This window comes from Caenorhabditis elegans, chromosome II (assembly GCF_000002985.6).
Source record: "Caenorhabditis elegans chromosome II".
Lineage (NCBI taxonomy): Eukaryota > Metazoa > Nematoda > Chromadorea > Rhabditida > Rhabditidae > Caenorhabditis > Caenorhabditis elegans.
In genome coordinates this window covers 11,156,368-11,178,185 of record NC_003280.10, presented here as the reverse complement: position 1 = coordinate 11,178,185, position 21,818 = coordinate 11,156,368, and the positions used below count along the sequence as shown (strand labels likewise).

Below are 21,818 nucleotides of genomic sequence, written 5' to 3'. Positions count from 1 at the left end.
AAAATTATATGTACTCAAAAAGCACAGAGGGACATTTGGAACTTACTATACTATAACTTCGAATATATCGAATTCGATTTATATCGAAAATGGCTTGATACTTTTTAATTTGGCAATTTATCAAAGCTTTTACTGAAATTTTCAAAAAAGTCAAAAACATTTTTAGATTATTTAATTTAGTAATGTGGTATTTTACCACCAACAACACTTTTTTAAACACGTGCAAACCTTAGGTTTTCTTGATTAAAAAAAACAAAGTTGATTGTTTTACAGTTGAGTTTATTTTTGCGAATTTCTCTCTAGCTGCTCTGTTAGTTTGCTCACTACACTATTGCTTGCTGCTCTCTCAATTTTTCAAAACACACAACACAACAACACTAGTCGGCTCGAAGTCTAAATATTTGTTACATCACCCATCTGCACAAAATACGTGAACTATGTTCTTTACTCAAACAATACAATTTTCAGTGAAAAGTTGTGGAATTTCCATTGTTGCCGACGTTTGCCAATGAGGAGAAAATGGGTGACAAGAGCATTGTCCAAATAAACTAATGGACTTTTGCACTGTTCTCTGTGTGGGTGGGAGTTTTTTACCAGTTTTTTTGATTTTTAAGTTGTCAGAATGTTCGTTTTGGAAGGGTTACTTGATTATGAGAAGTTTTCCAACCAGACTAATTTAAATGTTTGAAACTATGAAAGATTTTAGAATGATGTAGTCAATTACTGCTACCAATATTTTGTGAAAACATGAAGCGTCGTAAGCAAACGTTGTTTTTTCGAGTGGGTCTCGCCTCGATCTCCGGTAGCTATAAGCACCAAATTTCAAAAAATTGTTTATTACACAAGGTTATTGATTTTATGGTTTTTCAGATTTTAAACTTCACGTAATATTTAAAATTAAACATTTTACACACGATTCACTCTTCTTCTTGCTTAGCATAAAATTCAAAAATTAGCTGATCCAAAAATTTTATTCAGTTTCAAATTTTTTAAATATATTTTTTGGAAATTTTTAAAAATTTTGTATTAAAATATAAATTCACGATTTTATTATATTTCAATGTGATATGCAATATTTTCCAAAATTGAATTAAACTTAAATATAATTGCAAATTTGAGACATTCTAGAAAGATGAACTCGAAAAAGCAGATTTTAGAAATTCTCTCAGCATAAAAAATTCTTGCTTAGCATAAAATTCAAAAATTAGCTGATCCAAAAATTATAGTCAGTTTCAAATTTTTTAAATATATTTTTTTGGAAATTTTTAAAAATTTTGTATTGAAATATAAATTCACAATTTTATTATATTTCAATGTGGTATCAAAATTTATAAACTGTTTGAGAGCTAACTTTTTTCAATTATTTTTGAAAATTTGTTCAAAATTGTGGTTCACTTTATCTTTCAAAAACCTCTTCACAAGTTGAATTTTTGCAGATCACATGGTCGGTGGCTGTCTCAAAATTGATGTTTTCTCGCGGACGAGAAAACGTGAAAAATGTGAGAAAATGGACGTGAAAGGTCTGGAAGAGGCGGATTCCTCGTCCACAGCTCGCGTAGTCCTCTCGGAGAAAGGTGTGATGAAATTTTCCGAAGCATTTCTTCTCATTTTTCTTCGTTTTTTTTGCTATTTTTCTTTTTTTGTTAGAAATTTGTGGGCTAGAAATTTTTTCGATGATAATTTCAGTGTTTTTAACTCGAATATCTGTTTTCTATTCTGATTTCCACCCGAAATCGACCATTTTTCAGTCAGAACAACAAGGAATGGTAGGAATCATTGGATTTCGACAAGTTTTGAATAAATCACGAGGTAAAAGAAAGAAATAATATATAAAATATCAAAATAACACTTAATATTTATATTTTCAGGCAAGTGATACGACGAGAACCGGCGAAAGAAGAATTCCGGAGAACAAGACGAACCGGCCGATGTGATGAGGTAGAAATTGTGGGATTTTCGAATGGAAATATAAAAAAATCTTTAACTGTGAATGGAAATATAGTTTTTAAAGAGAATCTTTCGGAAGCAGAACTTCACTCGTGTACTGTTATCCCGAATTGTTGCGTAAAGACTTTTCTGTTTGTTGTAGAACGCGTGAAGTGCCTCGATGGGTTGCTCACTTGTTCTGGCCCATGTTTTGTGAGTCTTGACGAACGGCATCACGTGTTCCAAAAGTCCTCCTTTCGACCAGTCCTGTTGTTGTTGCATCTGTAATTAAGAGCCTTAAATTAGATGGATTGGCATTTTCAGCTTTTAACTATAAAAAAAATTTGCTAATTTACCTGAATTTGAACCAATTTCACCTCTTCCCTCTTGTCGATCCACTCTCCGTCTTGTCGTTATTGAGCCTGCAGGCTAGCCTGAAATTTTTGCATTTTAATTCTTTTTATTTTGTGATTTTGCGGAACCAATTACGTAAGGAAAATACCTCAAATCTATCATTCCTGCCTTTTCGTGTCGCAGGAGGTCCCTCGATTGAAATCTAGGTTCTCTGAAACAAGTGATGAACTAAAATAAAGATTTTAACCGGAAAAAAATTAAAATTTATTTATTAAATCGAAAAACAACCAACTTCCTAGCAAATAAACCAAATTTTCTATTAAATTACTTGTCCGAGTGAAGTCCACCAACAAAATTCTCACTGGGGCGCGTTTGCATCAAATTTTTGCAAAGAGACAGCCACCGACCACGTGGCAGATGATCGGAATGCAAATTCAACTACTTTCAAACTTTCTTAATGGGTTTTGGTTTTTTGGATACAGGCTGGACAAAACAAGTCGTGTGTAAGTTTTTGATATTTGTCTCAATATTCCAAAAAATGATTTTTTCAGGTTTCTGGATGATGCTCTCAACACGGACAACATCCAAACGTATGACGAGGCAGCCATTGCTCGTTGGCTGGTGAATTCCATTCGACTTTTAGATCAACTTAAATGTTTTCTTTCAGGTCACTATCCTGATGTTGTGGTTGCTAGCCCAAGTTTTTGCCGCAGTCTTTGTCCATTTCATCATCGATCGTATTGGTTCGCAAACGTGTTTTCTGGGTGCTGCTGCCTCAGTTTTCATTTCAATTTTTGTTCAAGCTATTGTCGGAGCTCCTCATAGTCTTCACATCTTCATCGTGGACCACTTCAGTACTTCTTTCTTTTCGAAAGTATCTGAAATTGCGGGGAACAAATTTTGTCAAGAACTACTGGTGTCAAGTCCATTCTTCGAACGATTTTTCATTTTCTTCATCCCAAGAGTCTCGGGAATGCTCTTTTCAACCATTTTCCACACTTTCTGTTCTCAACTTATGGAACTGTTGCAATGGTTCCAGTCGTTTTGGTCTGCTACAGTGTGGTTGTACATGAACCAAGCCCCTTTGAATTATATCACAGGTGAATTTCCCAATCACGATTTGTGTTACAAATTTTATTTTACAGATCCCATCAAGAGATGGCTCGGAAAGCTCTATTGAAGATTGATCCACAGTTGAACGGCAATGCCAACCTTTTCCAGGAGTACTTCGGAAGGCTTCAAATGACAGCCGATAATTTCCGAATGATGTTCTTGGAAAAACTTTCGTTTTCTTTTGTCATAAGTGTGACGTCGTTGTTCATAATTGAAGAAGGTCTGGAAGTGTTCAAGTGAGTTTAGAATTTAAAAAATCTAATTTTAGCTAAAATTTTCAAATAATCCCTTTTGCAGCGGTCCGAAGTTGACATTTTTTAAATTATCATCTTTTATTACATATTTTGCTAGTTTAAATATTTACGTTATTTTCTTGAGTAAGGGGCATTTAAAGACGATAGATGACCAAAAATGGTGAGATAAACCTCCAAAACATGCATTAAACGATGATACTTTAAAAATTCAATTTCGGGCAGCTGCAACACGTAAAAGTTACCAAATTCAGAGATTTTAGCAAAAAGTAGATCACTTTTTTCGAAATTTTGAACCGGCATAAAATACTTTTGAACTTTTTTTTAGAAGAAGTTTTAGAAGAAGTTTTTTTAGAAGAAGTTTCACTACGAAATTCATTTCTTTGATCACATTTTGGGTCTATACGCTCATTATTATCCGAACCGTTAGCTCTCCTTTAAAGCAAAGCGAAAAAGTTTACTCTATGCCACCTTTAAGCATATTATTTTAAACTCTGAACAAAAAAAACTTTCAGGAATGTGTGGCCTCACTCCTCATTCCGCATGTGGCAACTCGTCACCATTCTGGCCATCATCCTAACCATCACTAAAAACAACAACAACGTGCTAAGCGATTTAAAGGAAGAGGAGTTCAGCTCAGAAATTCTGGTACCTAGCACATATTTCTTAATTTCGCATTCAGTCAACTATTACTTGCAGAACCTGCAGCTACCAAATCAGCTTAAGATGGCTGCTCATCAATTTCTTCATCTCGAGCCATATCCTACGATACTTTCTAATGATGATCGATTTACAACTCCAATCAACAAAGAAATCGCTGCAGCTGTTGAAACACAGGTATGTAACTTTGTGTAGGGAAGAAATGAATTTGAAGTTTATTGGAACTAATTTCAAAGTTTAAACATATTTATAGATATTCGAGGAGTTGCAAATCTCCACAGCAGCAGAACACGAACTCAAGGAACTAAGTGCGAACGAAATCGAACTGTTCTTCAACGAAGAACACACAAGTAAGTTTTTTGGAAATTACGGTCAAAAATCAATGTACACTTGTAAATTCCATGAATGTAAGGCATCTTTCAAGAAAAATCAAAAGCTTTTTTGGTCTTCAGGAATTAGAAAATTAAGATTGATTATAGGTCACATTGGTGAGTTATTCGATTTGAAGTAAATCCATTAGTAAATCCAATTCAATTATGATTTCTAGAACAAAAAACGTGATTGAATTTCAAATTAAGAGGATTTGAGTCGAAACTGATCAAATTATTTTTTAAAATTTCTGGCCTTACATAAAATAAGCTGTCCGAATAAATAAATAAAATAGGATCTAAAAATAAATATAAATTAAATGAAAATCAGCGAAAAATCAGGGATTTGCTGAAAATCCTTTTTGTTTTTGGAATAAAAACTTCTCAGATTTGTAGTTACTTTTAAGAATACTTACTAGCTCTGGTTGCAAAAAAAGTAACATATATTTGCCTAGTGTAATGCTATTACTGAAACTTCATATCCTATTTTCCGATGTTAGAGCAACTTCGTCAACGCAGCTCTCAATCGAGCGGAGCCAATCTTCCTCACCGTCAGTGATCAGTTCGCAATGCTCCAGCAGCGACGAAGGAGCACAGAAAGTTCAGAGCACCCTCATTCCGAAAATGAGACGTCAACGGATGACAAAGGCCCAAATGAGTCTAATGGTGAGCATTGAAAAAATATAGAAGCGATTATTTAAAAACTTATTTCAGACCGATGAGGAAAAGGTCGAGAGGAGAAAGAATCAAAATCGCAACTATTCGAAAACGCATGTTCAAAAACGGAATCGTGGTAAAATGGAGTTGAAAGAGATGAACAGCACCTCAGAAGAACGTCTTCACCATGCTAGGATTCGAAATGCTTCACAAGAAGATTATCTTGTGAATTGTTTTGAAAACCGCACAATAGACGGAAATCTTGGAGGTGTGGAAGAATTGAAAATGGAATTGGAAGGTGCTAAACAAGAAACAATACAACGCATTCGACTAGAAAATTCGGATGATTTGGAGAATACTCAAAAGGTACCGTTGGCCTAAAAATAGAAAAGTACAAAAGACAAAAAACTCTGAAAACTTTCTTAAAGGTGGAGTAGAGTCAAATTTGTTTGCTTCAAATGGCAGAAAATATACTCAAATAACCGAATATAACTGTTAAAAATTTTTTTTTAAATTTAATAAATGTTTTATGATTTTTTTAATTTTTTAAAAATCAAAGAAAAAACTTGAAAACCCTAAGGAAAATGCCAGACATTTAAAATTTAAAATTTGGCCAATGGTGTTTTAAATCAAATATAGGAGAAAAAATCGAGAAAACCCCGACGAATTTAGCCAGAAAACGCGAAATTATCAAAAATGGCGTCACTCATTTGCGCGGGAATTCAAATTTAATTCGGCCGTTTTATTGATTTTTGAAAAATTGAAAAAATCATTTTAAAAAATTAGAATTTTTATTTAAAAAATTTTGCAGTTATATTCGTTCATTAGAGCCTATTTCTTGTCATTTAAAGCAAAAAAAAACGTTTAGGTACTCAATAAAAAACTATTTTTTTAGATGATAGAAACAGCCAAAGCCAAATTCGATCAGCTACGTGCCATAAATGGAATGCCGGGAATTGCTCAAAGCACCTTCGACTCTCGAAAGTCACGAGCAAAAACGGCTTACGAGATAGCTGACTATCAGCTGAAACTTAAGCAAACTTCAAATGCACTTCAAGAACTAGATGCAATCAGTGGAGTTCTCGAAAACATGAAAAAAAGACTTAATTGGTAAGAATATTCGGTACTTTTGTATTATATTGCACACTTATTTTTATTTTCGAAAAGTTGAAAAATTTTCAAAAAAAAAAGCATTTGATATAGCAGGACCGACAATTCTTCCAAATATTTATCTTTTTTTCATGTTTATTTGTTTGTTTTTCTAACAATTTTGTTATTTAGTTGTACTATAGGAAATCGATTAATATTGCACCCAAAAGCCACAAGCTTTAAATTCTGTATAATTAATGTTTGTCATATATTGTTATTCATGTTGTTATTGTTACTACATTTTCCAAAATTAAATGTTTAAAATACTTAGTTTAAAAATTGAATTGGGTTTTTAATAATGCAAGATATTGCTAAACTGATTAAACATTTTGACATTATACTCCTCTTGTTATATTTCTAAACATATTTCAGCAACTAGCTACCAACTAACTCTAACTCAAAGTGCGAAAAATAGTATATCAGAACATTCGAGTCGACGATAGTATGAAAACGCATAGGCAATTATTACGCAAGATATAGTCACATCGTCAGACGGCTACGATACTACAATACTTTTGACTTTTGTAAAGAACGAGATAAGCTCAAAACCGATGACTTATGAACATAGCACAACGTTATTCTATGCTGAACTATAAAAAAGAAATATTGGAATGAACAAAAGAAATGGGATGAAATTAATTACATTTTTTAAATCAATCTTTTGATAATTTTTAGATTTAGCGAGGCATTTTAAAACATAATTTCCAATTTGGAATCTCATGCAACTTTTGGCAGATTTGAAATTTTGGATTTTCTAATAAATACATTACCTATAACTTCCTCCTCCTCGTCATCTTCACTCGATTCTCCGAGTAAGCTCAGATCGTCTTCTAACGAAGATTCCACCGGAACTGAATCTTCTTCCATCTTCATCGACTCCTCTCTCACGTTTGAGAGACATTTGCTGAAGAAAAATACGTGAAAACATTGAAAAGAAGTGAGGGGAAGGCTGGAAAAAATCGATAAAGTCGGCGCAACTCTTAAAGTGGTCAACACAGCGCCTCAAATCGGGAGAGTTGTGAAAATCGAGAATTGAAAAGTCCAACGGAGCGCGCTTGCACACTTTTACGGTATTAAATGAATTTCACGCGAAATTTCGCGATTATTCGAGTTTTCAAGATGAAATTTGGAAAAAATAATTAAATATTGGGATTATTATTTCTTTAAAAAAGTTTTAAAAAACATTTTATTGAACAAATTCAATATTTGGTTGATTTATCATTGATTTTCGAACCGATTAGAACAAGTTAACTCTATGACAAAATTTCTACGCGAAACCAATTTTTCAAGCATTAATTTGCGTGATTCCAATTTTTAAACGTCAGCTTGATAGAAATTACACGGTTTCAAGTCTTGAAATTGCTCAAAAATACCCAAATCAACGGAAACTGTTTGGTTGGCAGTTGATCTTCACTAAACCAACACTAAATGTTCAGATGAAATCAAAACTTGTTTTATCATTTGAAAAAACAGTTTTGAATCATTGTTCCTCACAAAAATCAGATGATAAGTAGTATTGCATGATGAGAATCCATATGATTCTTCATATGCGCATAGCTATAGATACTGTAACTTCGACAACTCCTATCTCCTCAGAGAGGCAAGATATCAAAAAGTGATTCACTAAGAAATTGTAGAACATATTAAAAACTATAATAATTAATTAAAATCATGTGTTTATCTTTCAAGATGAGGGAGTTAGAGCAGCCAGTAGAATAACAAAAAGTGTGCAGTACAAATGTAAGTCTAACTCCCCCATCTTGAAAGATAAAAACGTAGGTTAAATTGAATATCATAGTTTTTGATGTGCTCTACAAGTTTTCAGTTGATCACTTTTTCATATCTCGCCTCTCCGAGTAGATAGGAGTTATCGAAGTTGAGGTATCTAGAGCCGTAGAGGGTAGGAAGAACCTGATGGTTCCTTATTAAGGAAAAGAAAATATAACACGAAACTTGTAAAAAATGTTAATTTGATCATTTGTGTAAATATTTGAGCCATTTTTAAGGAAAATTGGAGAGCAACACTTACATAAGAAACTTGGCGTGTCATAGATCACTTGGTAGATTGGAACATTGAAATTTGATCAGAACTATTTGTATTTTTAGTGATTTTGCTTGATTTATAGCTTTATTCTATTGAAATCTTTGATTTCATAAAAGTTTTTAAACCAATTTTGCAAGATTTCCCTTGATAAATGTTGCTTTACTTTTTTATCGATTTCGTTGTAAAGAAAAATCATTTTTCGGTGTTATCAGTTAAATTAATGACTAAAACTCTTTAAAAAGATTCAAACTAATAATAAAAATTCTAAAATTAAACATTTATGCAATAAATTGCTCTAAAATCAATTTTTATTTGCAAAATTCTGTTTTTGGTCAAAAAAAATTCGCCGAAAATTCGCCGAAATTCAGAGCTCATTTCGAGCTTATTTGGGGAAAAGGTCATGTTAAAATGAAGTAAATCGCATCGCGAACAGTCTCTGGTCGGTCCCGCATGTTGAAAATTGCTTTAAAATTCCTAAAATCCAGCAAAAACGCGATATTTTACTGTTTTTCTATACATTAATTCCAATTCGTGCGACGTCTGCAGCAAACGCGCTCCCGCGCCAAAACCACTTTTTTCGCTCTTCTCTCCCTATTTGAGGCGCTGTGCGTCAATACTGACGTTTTTTGAGAAATTTACAGGATTTTCCGAAAAAAGCATAAATTATTAAATTTTCTATTGAAATTGCTGTTAAATTTGATAAAAATAGCACGTTTTTAATAAAGAAATCATTTAAAAAAACATGCCGGAGAAAAAAGAGAAAAAACAGTGAGAAAAGAGGGGGGTGTGCAAGTGCGCTCCACTGGCCGGAGTGATTCCAGGTGTGCAAATCGGTTAGCGTAATTTTCAAAGATCAATATCCTTTGTTTTTGGCCTTGAATCTGGATACGACTTTTTAAGTATTTAAATTCTAGTTTGAAAATCCAAAAACCCGGGTTTAAACCGCCATATTTCTAGCAGGCCGGCCCTTCCTTGAAATATTATTAGCTTTCGGTGCTGCTGGTCTTTTCGGCTATGCGCTTTTGCATAGAATTCCACATTCATTGAGTCAACATGATCACTGGCATGATCATTACGAGCAGAATGATTCGCACAAGGAACACGCTCACTCGAGCCAACTTTGTGTTGGCACATTCGTTATCGCAACGCAAGCTGAAATGTTAAAAAATCTCAATTTCCAGGACTTCATAGCCAGTGCCTCCTTCAATTTTGTGCCAAACTTCGTGCTCAATTTTACGGATGGATTGACAATTGAAGCTTGTTTGCTGCTTTTTGAAGTTCTTCGAGGTCGGCGCATGCTGTATTGCTCTTCTAAATTTGAACAAAACTCTCAGAGCTAAAAATCGTTATCTGGAATAAGTTCTTCTTACAAAACAATTGAATTTCATAAGGATCCTTCTCAAAAATTCCCACAAAATTTTTTTCGCGGGATAAAATCCGAAAGAAACCCTAAACTGTCATTGTCAAAATTTATACACGGACATGTAAAACGTGGCTTATTTTTTATTTTGTTTTTTATTAAATTTCCTCCCATTCCTCACCTTTGGTTGAAATTTTCATTTGTTAGTTTATTTTAAAAAATGGGAGGAGCTTAAATAAAAAATAAGCCACGTTCCACATGTCAGTTTACAAATTTTGACAATAATTTTGCCAACTTTCCATTGAAACCGCAGGTGGAAGACAGATCTTATAAAGTTAATGATCTTTAGTGCAGATTTTGGCCCTTTATCTCGTGTTTTTCTGTTGATTCAGGCAATTTTGTGTCGGTAAGAATCAAACATACATGAATAACATTGGGAAATCTACGAATCAATGCGAAACATCCGGGAGAGAGAGTCACTACTGATGAGACCATGCCCTCTCTCCGTAAAATTAATTTGTGTTAAGTCCTAGTCTAGTGGGAATGGTCGAAACTGGGCAAATCTTGTTTAATTTTTCTTGTTTTTCTGTAAAAAATATAATAAAATTTGTTTTTATATCAAAATTTATTCATCAATGGTTTATTCATAATGGAACAAAGAATATTATAATGTATCATATACAACTTAACTGTTCCTTTTCGTTATCCTTGGCTGCACATGTTCATTCTTACTGCCTTCTCCGCTTCAGGTCCAGCATCTGGAAAACTAAAGCCTATTAATTTTCGTCGATTTTCAAACAAATTTTATTTTTTTTCTTTGTTTCGAGCATTGCTCTCTGCTAGTTCTATCCACCCATTGGTCTCTCCACAAGCTTCAAAAAACAATGGATCGCTGCAATCTTGTGGGCGGGGCAACCCTACACACAACCTAGGCACGCCTGCGAACCCGCGTAGTGTCGGCCGCGGCGCTCAATCACCTCGCTCCCACTTCCATCACCAGCAAGAGTTGTGATGACTTACTTAGGACACCTTTGGAGGGCCTCGGTCTGCTGAAAAGAAAAATAGTACGCCTTAGTCTGAGCTCTTGTCTCTCGATAAATTTTTGGAAAGCTTCCCTGAAGTCTTAATTATTTAGTTTAAAGTTGTTTTCTGAGTTTTACGTAGGTTTGGTCTGTTTCTAGCCCAAGTCACAACATGGTCTATTGGACTATCACAGTTAAATCGCGGGGTATACATTGTGTCTTTTGAGGCATAAATCATACATCAGCGAAGCGCAAACGCACACATAGTATACATCGCGAACAAAATGCGACCATTTTCGCGATGTGTACATTATGTATGCGTAATGCATATATCGCGAAAGGGGGAATTTCAAATTTAAGGCATATATTTTTTTCCTATTTGTTTGTTTGTTTATTGACTTGTGTGGAAGGGGTGGGCCCGTTCCTTCCTTTGGGACCATATGCTTTATCAAATGTCTCGCATCCCTAGAGATGCAACCTGGACCCGGATCTAATAAAGACTAACTGACTATGAGTGATTAAATATAAGTTTATATATAAAAGTATAAATATAAGATAGAGAATAAATATAGATAAAAGGAGAGTGCAGGAGCGGTGGCTCCAGCCATGCCCCCACTCCTGACTGCCGGTCTCCCCTTTCCTTCAAGGCAGCGAGCCGAGAGGCGGAGAAATAGAGGAGAGGGCGCTGAGCCGTGTAGACTCTGCGTCTCTCCTTCAACACTTGAATCAAGAAAAGAAAATGAAAAGTCAATAAATATATAATTTAGGCTGGCCCGCAAGAGCCGTACCTAAAATAAAAAAAAGAATAAAATAAAAGAGAAGAGAGGGGGCAACATACTCGAGTGTGTGGGAGGGAAAGCAAAAATATGACTCGGTATAATACAAAGAAAGCACCGGGTGGGAAGAATAATCATGAGATGGATAATTTAAAGTCTATTAATAGAATTGTCGAGAAGTTGTTCAAAGGAAATTGGAGAGAGGAAAGAGTTACAATTAGTAGTGATCGCATTCCAAACGGGAATAGTTTTGACAAAGAAATCATTAGAGGAAGGGGAAGTGCAGGACAATCGCATAGAACGGCGAGATGAAGTGGATAGTTTGAAATGAGAGTCCTTATTAGGAAGAAAGGAAGATTCACAGATAAAATTATATAAAAGCATGAGTTGGGATTTGAGCCGGCGATGCTTGATTGAACATAGGTTTAGAATTTTAAGTCGATTGTGGTAGGAGGTGAAGGAAATGTTACAGGCCTGTAGGACTCTACGTGTGTACCAACGAGAGTCAACAAAGAGGAAATTGAAATAACACTTGATTTTCAGAAAATATTATTGACAATTTACAAAAATAAAAATAAAAAACTTAACTGAACTTGAAAAGAGAGACTAGGAAATCAAGATATACATGTGGTAGTTACAAGTCAAGAAGTAAGGTTTAGAAGATTAACTGGTATTCGAGAAACCAAAGCGATTCTTGCCAAGTCTAACAAAAGTTTAAAAACTTTTTGGAAATTTCAGATGGATAAAATTCAGTTCGAAAAGATCAGATTTAATCAATTTCAGATAAAAAATTTCAGTAATTCCAGCCATCGAGATGCATTGTTATGTTTTTTTTTTGGAGGAAGGCGGTTAAAACATCAAGTGTTAGTGGGGTGCCCGTTCTCTCATTCTTCTTCTTCTTCTTGATTGTACAAAACATACATACACACACCTTCCTACTCTCATTGTCTTCACGATTGCATCTGCCATCTGAAATTGCCACGTCACCGTATAAACGTGGCCCCATTCCATGGACACACTCCGACCACTTCACTCGCTTTCGTTCTTCTCTGAATATTCATAGTTTTGTATTGTATACGCGCTTACTTTATAGTCAAAAACTATTCGCTCTTGTTTTTGTTTGTCTGAAAATTGGTAGATATAAAAAATTGGTTTCGTATTTCCTAGTTGGATGTTTCAAATGGTCCTACCACGCTAGAAAGTGGGTGGCATGTTCCTTTAAGCTTTAGTAATTGTTAGAGTTGGGTTTTACTGAAATTATTGGTTTTCACTGAGTTTGTTTTAATGGTATACACTGAAAAAAAAAATTGGATTATCCAGTGTTAAATTAACTTGATCTTAATTTTTTTCAATGAAAATATTTTTTAAAAATAGTTTTAATTTAGGGCCACTAAGTTTCCGTTGCGAGAACCGATTTATGTAGGTTTCAGTGAAATTTTTTTTTCCGAATTTCCAAATTTCCAAATTTTGCAAACATTTTTTTAAACCCCAATTTTTTTCAATAAAAAGGTTTAACTCCATGAACAAAATATTTTCGGAATATAGGAAGAAACCTTGTTCCACCAAATTTCTGGGCATATCAATCAAAGTTATCAAAAATAAGGAACCGTCCCCCTATTCCATCACACCTATCTTATGATGATCATGTGAAATATACCGACCAAAACATAGAATGAAGTTGAAAAGGCATACTTTGATTTGTCAATATCAATATTAACTTTCAGCTATAACATTTTCTATAATATTAGAAAAAAAACCAAATGTTGAAGGTCTGAGAATTTCAGTAATATTTTTGCAGTTGAGAAAATGAAACGCAATGACTTTTCAAATTTTTTTGAAATAAAATGTGACATAAAAATCATTGCTCAACATTGAAATTTTATATTTCGGTTCTCTTTGATTTAATCAAAAAGTTGTTAACTGACAAACTACGTGCATAATGTTCCTTTATGTTTTGATTGTTAAACAATTTTTGGGAAATTTTAAGACAACTGAGATAAATGTATTTAAGACGGAAAATTGAAAAAATGGACAAAATTATAACTGAAGTTTCAGAAAAAGCAAAGGTTTATCTTTAAATTTGCACAGCCTCATAATTTTTTCAACTTTCCCGAACCTTAACTAAATATAAAATGTCTTTGATTAAATTGTTAGTTTATCAAACAAAAATTTCATATTTTGTAGTTCTAAGCGAAAAGAGAACAGAAGTTTTTTTTCAAAATTGATATCTGTGATACCATGTGAGAAGTGAAACTAATCTTCCTTCAATTGATGGAACTACTGCAGTTGCCAGTTTTACCTTTTTCGCACTTTAATTCATTTTTTCCTCAAAAATTTTGTTTCAAAAAGCTCCGTCCTTCACATCAGCCATTTACTCACACTGTGACAATCCCATCCATCATTCTCATTTATTTTTGATTTTGACACCCACCATCAAAACAAAAATAGAGAACGACCAAGTTACTTATCAAGATAGAAAAGTTCTATAAATGTCAGGCCCGTAGTGTTTTCAGTTTTGTTGTTTTTTTTAGGATGTGGCCGACACTTAACCGGCTAGATTTTATTAATTTTCAATCAATATTCAGGCCTGTTTAATGTCGGCCGCTGTAACGTTGTCCAGAAAAAAATTTGGAAGAAATTTATTTGTATTTTTGTTGAGAAAAACGAGAAAAAAGTAGTAAAAAAGTGCAGGTAAAATTTGAAAATAAACAAGAAATTATTTTTTGCATTTTTTCATTTTTTGCTTTCAGATCTAGTTTTTATGATTGGAACACAATATTTTTCGTAGATTCATGCAGAAGGCGAAGGCGTAGGCGCTTAGGTAGTAAAATTGAATGACTAAGATCACGATCAATACATTTAAGATAACCTATTAATCATCGAAAAAAGAAACCCCCAAAAGATTAAATAACTCTCTTGACCAACCTCTTACTTGATCATCCTTTAAAGTTCAGAACAACAAAGTTGGAGAATTAGGGAAGGAAAGAAAACATTGTGATATATTCTTAACTGACTACGAAATTTGATGGATGCGGAATGAAAGTAGTCACGTCACTTGATCATTTTGGTCAGAATTGTTTATTCTTGACGGCGAGGAAAACTGTTGTTTTATGGTTTTTAGGTTTTACGATAGAGGTGTCTAGGTTTCAGGTAATGAGATTTTGATTGTTGATCTTTTTTATTTGTAACTTAGAGATTGTTCTTAGATTCTTAGGTAGTTGTGGAAAATAGTAGTAGTAGGTAAGAGAAGTAAAACAAAAAATCATTATTCAAACCGTTTAAGCTAACACCATTCCAAAGATGGAAAGCAAGAATTTTTGCAACCCATGCGACAGTCAAAGAGCTACAATTTTTTTAAAGTTTGCTCAATTTTAAAATTACGGAGCTTAAAAGGTGTACCAAATTTTTGTGAACATTTTGTTAATTGACAGTTTTCCGTTAGATATTGCCGCTCCAATGTTACAGAGATTTTAAAAATTGATGAAAAATTTTTCATGGCACAAAAGTTCTTCTCTTTGACGGCTCGTGGTTACAAATCAAGATATGGGTTGTCAAAAAACCGTTCAATAAAAATCAAGTAATTTCTCACGCAAACTTCTTTCAAAAGTATCGAACGTCGATTTCTTTTGCCTTTTATTTATTTTCTTGCACAATTTTTTTAACCTTTTCCCTGGGTTTACGGATCTGTTCTCTACCAGGCGCCCGGATTTCTTAGGTAACAATTTTTTCAAATAAAAAAAGTTGTAATCCAAACATTATGAAGCTTCAACCGATTCTAAATCTAAGTTTTTTTTGCGATAACTTTTCGAGCACAATTCCTGTCAGTTTCTAGCAGTTTTAACAAAAAAAAAGAACAGTTCCAACTTTCGCTCTCCATTATCATCATCTTCTTGATTTCTTTTTCACTCTCTCATTTTTCTCTTGTTTGTTGTTTTGTTGTGTAACTTCTTCGCACTTCTTTATCTCTTTATCTCCCCCTACTCCTACCCTCTTCTTTCCCCCCGTGGGCGCCGCCATCCCACCCATAAATGATCGATTTGCACTATCAAAACGCGCAAGATTTTTGAAAAAAAGGGGGCGAGTATGGACCGCCCCGGTTTGGCCCCCCGCTGAACCGTGTCGAAAAACCAAGATGAAGGCATTTACCGAGCGAGAAACGGTTTGAGTTGAAGACATGAGATCTCTATTATTACCCTATCATCCGTCTGAAATGCTTCGGCAACAACGACAAATTCAGATGAACTGGATCTCATACTACTTGGGCAACCATCCACGCTGTGTTCTATTTTCAGTATTTTGTGTGCTCATTCCATTGCTCAGGTGAGTTCTTTTCTTGCTTAAAAAACTTCTAACAAATTTTCTTAGAACCTTAAATCTCCCGACAAATCTATCAAATCTACTGTATTTTCCCTAGTACTTTTGGAGCCTCTAACTTTGATATAGCCCATATCTCTGTTGTCTTTATTTGTACCAAAAAGAGTTTAACAATCAAAACATAAAGGAACATTATGCACGTAGTTTTTTTTATGCACGTAAAATCCAGTAACGTGACGAGATTGCAACCAGTGAACAAAAATCACATGCTATTAGATTTATCAGTCAAACAACATATTAATCAAGTGAAATTCCATCCTTTCACTTGTTCCTTCATTACAGCTACTTTGTGATATATCCGCTGGAAATCGAATGTGATATACGAAGAGGATTCGCGAACAAGCATGGTCACGCAGTTGAGGAACTTACGGTAAGGTTACAATTGGAGTTCCCCGAAAAAAGTATCACCAAACAAGAAACAAATCTATTTGTGTTTGAATTAGAAATTTAACGAATTTCTCAAATGTTCCTAACCTTGAAGTTCGTTTATTTGTTCTCTGCCAAATCACTTGCAAAGCGAATTGTGTGAAAAGTTCATTTGAGAAGAAAACAAAAGTTTTTGGTGTTGGCCTTGTTGATTTTTTGGTTGCAAAAATATCAAAAATCAAAAAACAGAAACGGTAGTTATTTATAAATTGGCAAAGAGGGTAAAATTCAAATTTTGGGTTGGTTTTGAAATCTTCAAAATTCAAAATTTTTTTAATTTTTAGGCTCTAGCTCTAGCTAGAACTATGGGTGAGCAGAAACTTCAACAAATCCCCTTTTTTGAAAATTTTCAATGAAATTTGGTGAACAAAATATAGAAAAAATTAGTTTTTATATATTTTTTTAAAGTTTTTTTAAATTCAAAAAGAGGATATCTGAAAATAGCTTTTGCTTTTATTCTTCTTTTTCCAAAAAGTTTCACACAAATTATCGAAAAAAATGTGTTGGCCAATCGCTAAAATGTGGAACTTTCAGACTTCTGAACTAGATAAAACATGTTCTGCCTGTCTGCCTGCCGTCAAGGTGGCCTCAAAAATGCCCTATACAGTCATGTAGGCAGGCAGGCAGGCATAAAGGCGTGCCCGAATACCTATCATGTAACCCTGTTTTGGCACTCGCTTTTTAGCAACATTTGAAATGCAAAAATTCAAAGTTTTGAATATTGAAAGACTCGATAAATTTTTTAATAATTAAAAGGGATAAAATCATAATCAAAAAATCTATAAATTTTTATTTCAGAAGTTTTCCAACTTCTACAACATCTCAGTCGGCGGCCTCGAAATCTGGGGAGTTCTGGCACGAAACAAGACGACTGATACAGACCTGCATATAAATCTGAAACTACTAAACGAAATAGACCAACTTCATCAATTTGTATGGAACTATACAACACAATACAAGCAAGAGACAATCCGGTTCAAAGATCTCTCATCAGAAGATATCAATTATGTCTTCAACTATTATCGGGTGGGTACTGTAGCAAAGAGGAGATTGTACTTTTATATTTTTTTTTCTATTCGAGGGGTTTCATGATGACATTGAATGCAAAGATTAACTGGTTTAGAAACTACTTGCAATCGAATGGATGCCTGGGGTCAATCTATCGTATCCTCTGGCAGAAGCTTTTGGACATCCATTTTACCTTGGAAATCAGTTTTTTGGAGTCAACAATGGTCAGGCATCAAAGGTGAGGCAATCATGTGAAAAGAGGGAGAGGAACTCATCAAAAAGAACAATCTAGACTGGGAAGCTGTGAATTTTTAAAATTAACTTGCAAATTACCAAATTAGAAATTTTGATTCAATTCTTGATGTTTTAAGGTGTTTTTGGAAAAGTTGAAATTACAAGGGAGAGATGAAAATTTTGCAATTTTCGCGCCAAAAATACGATACTCGGTCTAGACACAACAAGTGTGTGCTCCTTTAAAGAGTACTGTAATTCTGGCAAATATGACTTATTTCAAATAAATAGTCAAGTTTAATAAATCATTAGAGTAGGAATCAAAGTCAATGTATGTTAAGATCAAAACAATTTCATCAAATGTTTACAAAAATCTGATAAATAATTTCCAGGCTGGCCCAATCAAAACTGCAAAATTCGTTGCTCTCTGGTACATGAGCAAGGCGGAAACTTTCGAACAGAAACAAAAACTTCAAGCCGTACAACTCGGGATCTTCAAAAAATCTGCCGAACGACCCAACAATTTGCAATTCGATTTTGAAATGTTTGGCGATCAAGTTGCCAACTCTGAAATGCTACGTGGAACCTTGACTACTGTAAAACTATTTTTCATTGGTGGATGTCTGATGGTGGCATTTATGGCATGCACATTCACAGAGCTCACTATTTTCTCAAAATGTATGTTGATTGCTGGAGCCATTGGATCGCCACTAGCAGCTACCGGTGCATGTTTTGCAATTCTTGGATGGGTTGGACATCCATTCAATTCCATTATGTGCATTACTCCATTCCTGATTCTTGGAATTGGAGTTGATGATGCATTCCTTCTCCTTAATTGTTGGCGTCGTGAAGAAGGTAAAGATAAATCTGCGAAACAAGCTGAAAATCAATTGGCTCGAGTGATTCGGGAAATTTCTCCGTCAATGGCAATAACTTCATTGACTAATACAATGGCATTTGGAGTTGGATTCCTGGCACCGACTCCTCAAATGAGCTCATTTTGTCTTGGAACTGCTCTCGCAATTGTGTTGGATTTTCTCCTCGAGTTTTTGATATTTGTCCCATGTATGGTACTTTTCTATAAGAAAAAGCCAGAGATTATCGCTATTGAAAACGAAGAATTTGCGAATGAGAAAACCGAGAAACGAAGTGAAACTTCTACGGGAAAATATTCCCGAATCAACTGGAAATGCTTCACGAACTTGCTTCTTTCTGTACCCGGTCGTGTCCTCGTAATTATTCTATATTTTTCGATTTTCACTGCGTCGTATTTCGGAGTTGCTAAAATGGAGAAAACATTTGATCCATCAAAGACTTTCCCATCGGATTCGAAGCTTGTGGATTCGCTCGCAAGTTTTACATCTATTCAAGTAGAGGTTGGTGTTTTTAAATATGAGTTTTTAATTATATTTGAAAAACAAATGCTTGAAAAACACGATTTTGCAATAGATTGACAATTTTGGCAGTTGATTTGAACGTTTAGAATTTCGAAAATATTCGCAAAATCTTACAAAAAACTGATCACGTGATATTCCTATGCTTCCCCCAAACAAAAAGATGCAATCTTTCAGTACTCGCCACTAAATTTCCTATCAAGCGTCCCTGATCTCAAGAATGATACCGATGTTGCGAACTTTAACGAAATGCTTCACAAGCTGGAGTTTCGAGAGGAATGTTATGGAGATGTTGGAAGTCATAATATGTATAGAGATTACGTTCAATTCTTGAACTATTCCAATATCACCGACAAGAGTTATAACCATTTGGAAAAGTTTTTGAAAGGAAGAGGAATGGCCGATGTGGGGACTATCAAATATCATAAGGAGGGGTAAGTATTTTATTTGGATTAACTCTTTTGCTAGAGTAAATACCGAATATCTCAGCAACCAAGCTAGTAATCAAAAAATTATCAACTACCAAAATAATCTACAAAAAAATTCCTACATTTTTGTAGTTGACCGCTTTTTGATTGCTACTCTCGTTGATGAGATATACACGTTTGAAGGTTGAGTGTGAGAGAGCGCAGAGAAGCAGACACTCTAGCTTCTCTGTGTCTCCTCGCTCTATCCCGGAACGTTTCTTGCTCCAAATTCTAGCTTTATTGTTTAAAATTTGGTATTTTGCAGAAACGACACAATCATAGATATGATTAACTTTGTGGTTGTGTGCCAGGGTCGGGAAAAGTGGGCGGAACGAGCTGTTAATGTGGAAAAAACGCGGCAGATTCTTGTGGATTATTCAGACTATAACATCACACTTTTCGATTATGATGGAACGATTTATGATTTGATTATTACTGTTAAAGTATGGAACTATTTAAAGAATCAACTTTGAGTTTTTAAATTCGATTTTCAGGGCGAGCTCGTCAAATCCCTGGCAATTACATTCACCTGTATGACCATTGCTTGCTTCGTTATAATGCCTTCGTTTGTGGCGCCAACCATTGCCTCTGTAGCCACTGTTTCTATTTCCTTCTGTAAGTCAAGGGCGCTGGGTACGAGAGACACCGCTGCAGTAGAGACGCAGAAAAATAGTTGTAAGACAGCGAGAGACCACGGCTACATAAACCCTCATTTTTCTATGTGAAGCGCTGCCCGGTTAGCTCAGTCGGTAGAGCACCAGACTCTTAATCTGGTTGTCGCGGGTTCGAGCCCCGCATTGGGCTTATCTTTTTGCATTTTTTAAATTTAATTTTGCAGGCCTAATCGGTTTCCTCTCTATTTGGGGTCAAAACTTGGATCCTGTAACAATGATTGATGTGATAATGGCGATTGGATTCTCTGTCGATTATAGTGCTCATGTCTGTTATCATTATTATTGTGCAAGGGAGCAACACCTAGGATCCAAGCATGAAGTGATAACAAGTGTCCTACAAGCTGTTGGAAGGCCCGTTGTAGAGGTAGGAATAGGCATTTGAGACATAGTTTTGAATATTTGACTTCCAGGCATCCCTGACAACATTACTCTGCATGGCCCCATTGTTCGTCGTACCCGTTTATATGATCCAATCGTTTGCAAAAACCGTAACCCTGGTAACCAGTTTCGGGCTTCTACACGGTCTCTTTTTCCTGCCAGTTGTTCTTTATTTCATTCCTCTAAATGCTCAAAAACACTCACTTCCCAGTTACACGCCAAGTACTCAACCACTTGTATCTCTCGTGGAAGACGAAAAGTGAGGAGTTTTGGTTTTTAACGTTTTTTTTTCTAAAATTTTTGTTGTGTAGAAATATAGGAAACTGTGCGGGTGAGAATCTATTTTTTAATCCTGGATATTCAACCGTGCAGGTTATTCAGTTTTCTCAGTGCTATTCAGTCGCTCTGAGCAGGCCCAAAAATGCCTGCCTGCCTGCCTGCCTACGAGCCAGGCGTAACCTCGATAAAAGTAGGCATAGGTAGCCTTTGGTGCAAACCATGAATTTCTTATAGGCGCCCAGGCAGGCATTTATGTGCCTACATTGAAGGCTTTGTTCTCTTTGAACTTTTGTACATATTTTTCGGTTTTAGATCTTCTTTTTTTTGTAGCCCGGTGCCTCATAGTTGTACCAGTAACTTTCTAGAAAAATTAAAAATTATTTTAACTCAAAAATTTTACGTTCTTGGTGTCTTAAAAATTGACTTCTAATGATTTTTTCTTCACAAAATTTTTGACAATTTTCCAAAAATCTTCTGCTAATATATTTAAAGTTCTCTAAAAAGTTACTGCTACCCTTTTCCCCCTCTCTTTCTCAGCCATTCTCCATAACGCGTAGCTTTCCGAATTCCCCTTCCCTTATCGTCTGTCAAACACCTCATATGGTACTGTGTGTGTAAATACTAGAGATCCCCTCTGTCTTTTTTATTTCTTTTTCCGTTAATAATATTAATAAAATCCATACGTATAACGTTTTCCGCAACAACTATATGGAATTCTCGAGAATTCTCTTCTGACTCATTGTGCACATATTTAATAGCTCCACAAATACCATCACAAGATGAATTTGAAAACAAACGAAAAAATTGGTTTCGTGTGTCCAGAAAAGTCATATGTTTCGAAAAACTGTTTAAGATTACATTTTGTTGCTAGCTGAAAACAAAAAGAGCAGAAATCATGACGTGGAAA

At 34.8% G+C, this 21,818-nt stretch overlaps 2 protein-coding genes, 1 long non-coding RNA gene, 8 other non-coding genes and 1 pseudogene across 12 annotated transcripts; 6 read left to right on the top strand and 6 right to left on the bottom strand.

Annotated features, from left to right (window-relative positions):
* Nucleotides 1-709: 709 nt before the first annotated feature.
* F37H8.6 (uncharacterized protein) lies at nucleotides 710-2,015 on the top strand. Its single transcript, NM_001383947.1, has 4 exons — nucleotides 710-846; nucleotides 1,437-1,574; nucleotides 1,749-1,809; nucleotides 1,869-2,015. The coding sequence occupies exons 3-4, from the start codon at nucleotides 1,764-1,766 to the stop codon at nucleotides 1,874-1,876; spliced, it is 54 nt and encodes a 17-aa protein (NP_001370266.1). The 5' UTR covers nucleotides 710-846; nucleotides 1,437-1,574; nucleotides 1,749-1,763; the 3' UTR covers nucleotides 1,877-2,015.
* anr-35 lies at nucleotides 1,939-7,465 on the bottom strand. The gene is made up of 3 exons (NR_151560.1): nucleotides 7,249-7,465; nucleotides 2,283-3,615; nucleotides 1,939-2,208 (listed from the first exon to the last, which is right to left on the bottom strand).
* Nucleotides 2,707-6,443, top strand: F37H8.2 (annotated as a pseudogene). The gene is made up of 10 exons: nucleotides 2,707-2,783; nucleotides 2,832-2,901; nucleotides 2,948-3,380; nucleotides 3,426-3,629; nucleotides 4,160-4,292; nucleotides 4,344-4,481; nucleotides 4,558-4,654; nucleotides 5,173-5,338; nucleotides 5,387-5,695; nucleotides 6,225-6,443. Coding segments are annotated over exons 1-10 (1,846 nt in total).
* A 3,014-nt stretch (nucleotides 7,466-10,479) lies between the features above and the next one.
* On the bottom strand, nucleotides 10,480-11,510 carry K07C10.8. Its single transcript, NR_167202.1, has 2 exons — nucleotides 11,414-11,510; nucleotides 10,480-10,640 (listed from the first exon to the last, which is right to left on the bottom strand). It is a non-coding gene; the product is annotated as a long non-coding RNA K07C10.8 (long non-coding RNA).
* On the bottom strand, nucleotides 10,482-11,510 carry K07C10.3. The gene is made up of 2 exons (NR_051665.1): nucleotides 11,414-11,510; nucleotides 10,482-10,640 (listed from the first exon to the last, which is right to left on the bottom strand). It is a non-coding gene; the product is annotated as an Unclassified non-coding RNA K07C10.3 (non-coding RNA).
* On the top strand, nucleotides 10,882-10,997 carry K07C10.6. Its single transcript, NR_051666.1, has one exon. It is a non-coding gene; the product is annotated as an Unclassified non-coding RNA K07C10.6 (non-coding RNA).
* K07C10.2 lies at nucleotides 10,883-10,969 on the bottom strand. The gene has a single exon (NR_001491.1). It is a non-coding gene; the product is annotated as a small nucleolar RNA K07C10.2 (small nucleolar RNA).
* A 4,194-nt stretch (nucleotides 11,511-15,704) lies between the features above and the next one.
* On the top strand, nucleotides 15,705-21,597 carry ptr-13 (SSD domain-containing protein). The gene is made up of 10 exons (NM_063991.3): nucleotides 15,705-16,000; nucleotides 16,337-16,424; nucleotides 17,279-17,506; nucleotides 17,604-17,726; nucleotides 18,112-19,095; nucleotides 19,291-19,547; nucleotides 19,846-20,023; nucleotides 20,075-20,195; nucleotides 20,419-20,618; nucleotides 20,665-21,597. The coding sequence occupies exons 1-10, from the start codon at nucleotides 15,855-15,857 to the stop codon at nucleotides 20,893-20,895; spliced, it is 2,556 nt and encodes an 851-aa protein (NP_496392.2). The 5' UTR covers nucleotides 15,705-15,854; the 3' UTR covers nucleotides 20,896-21,597.
* On the bottom strand, nucleotides 16,976-17,125 carry K07C10.7. The gene has a single exon (NR_051664.1). It is a non-coding gene; the product is annotated as an Unclassified non-coding RNA K07C10.7 (non-coding RNA).
* K07C10.4 lies at nucleotides 17,031-17,180 on the top strand. The gene has a single exon (NR_051663.1). It is a non-coding gene; the product is annotated as an Unclassified non-coding RNA K07C10.4 (non-coding RNA).
* Nucleotides 20,252-20,393, bottom strand: K07C10.5. Its single transcript, NR_051662.1, has one exon. It is a non-coding gene; the product is annotated as an Unclassified non-coding RNA K07C10.5 (non-coding RNA).
* On the top strand, nucleotides 20,312-20,384 carry K07C10.t1. The gene has a single exon. It is a non-coding gene; the product is annotated as a tRNA-Lys (tRNA).
* Nucleotides 21,598-21,818: the final 221 nt, after the last annotated feature.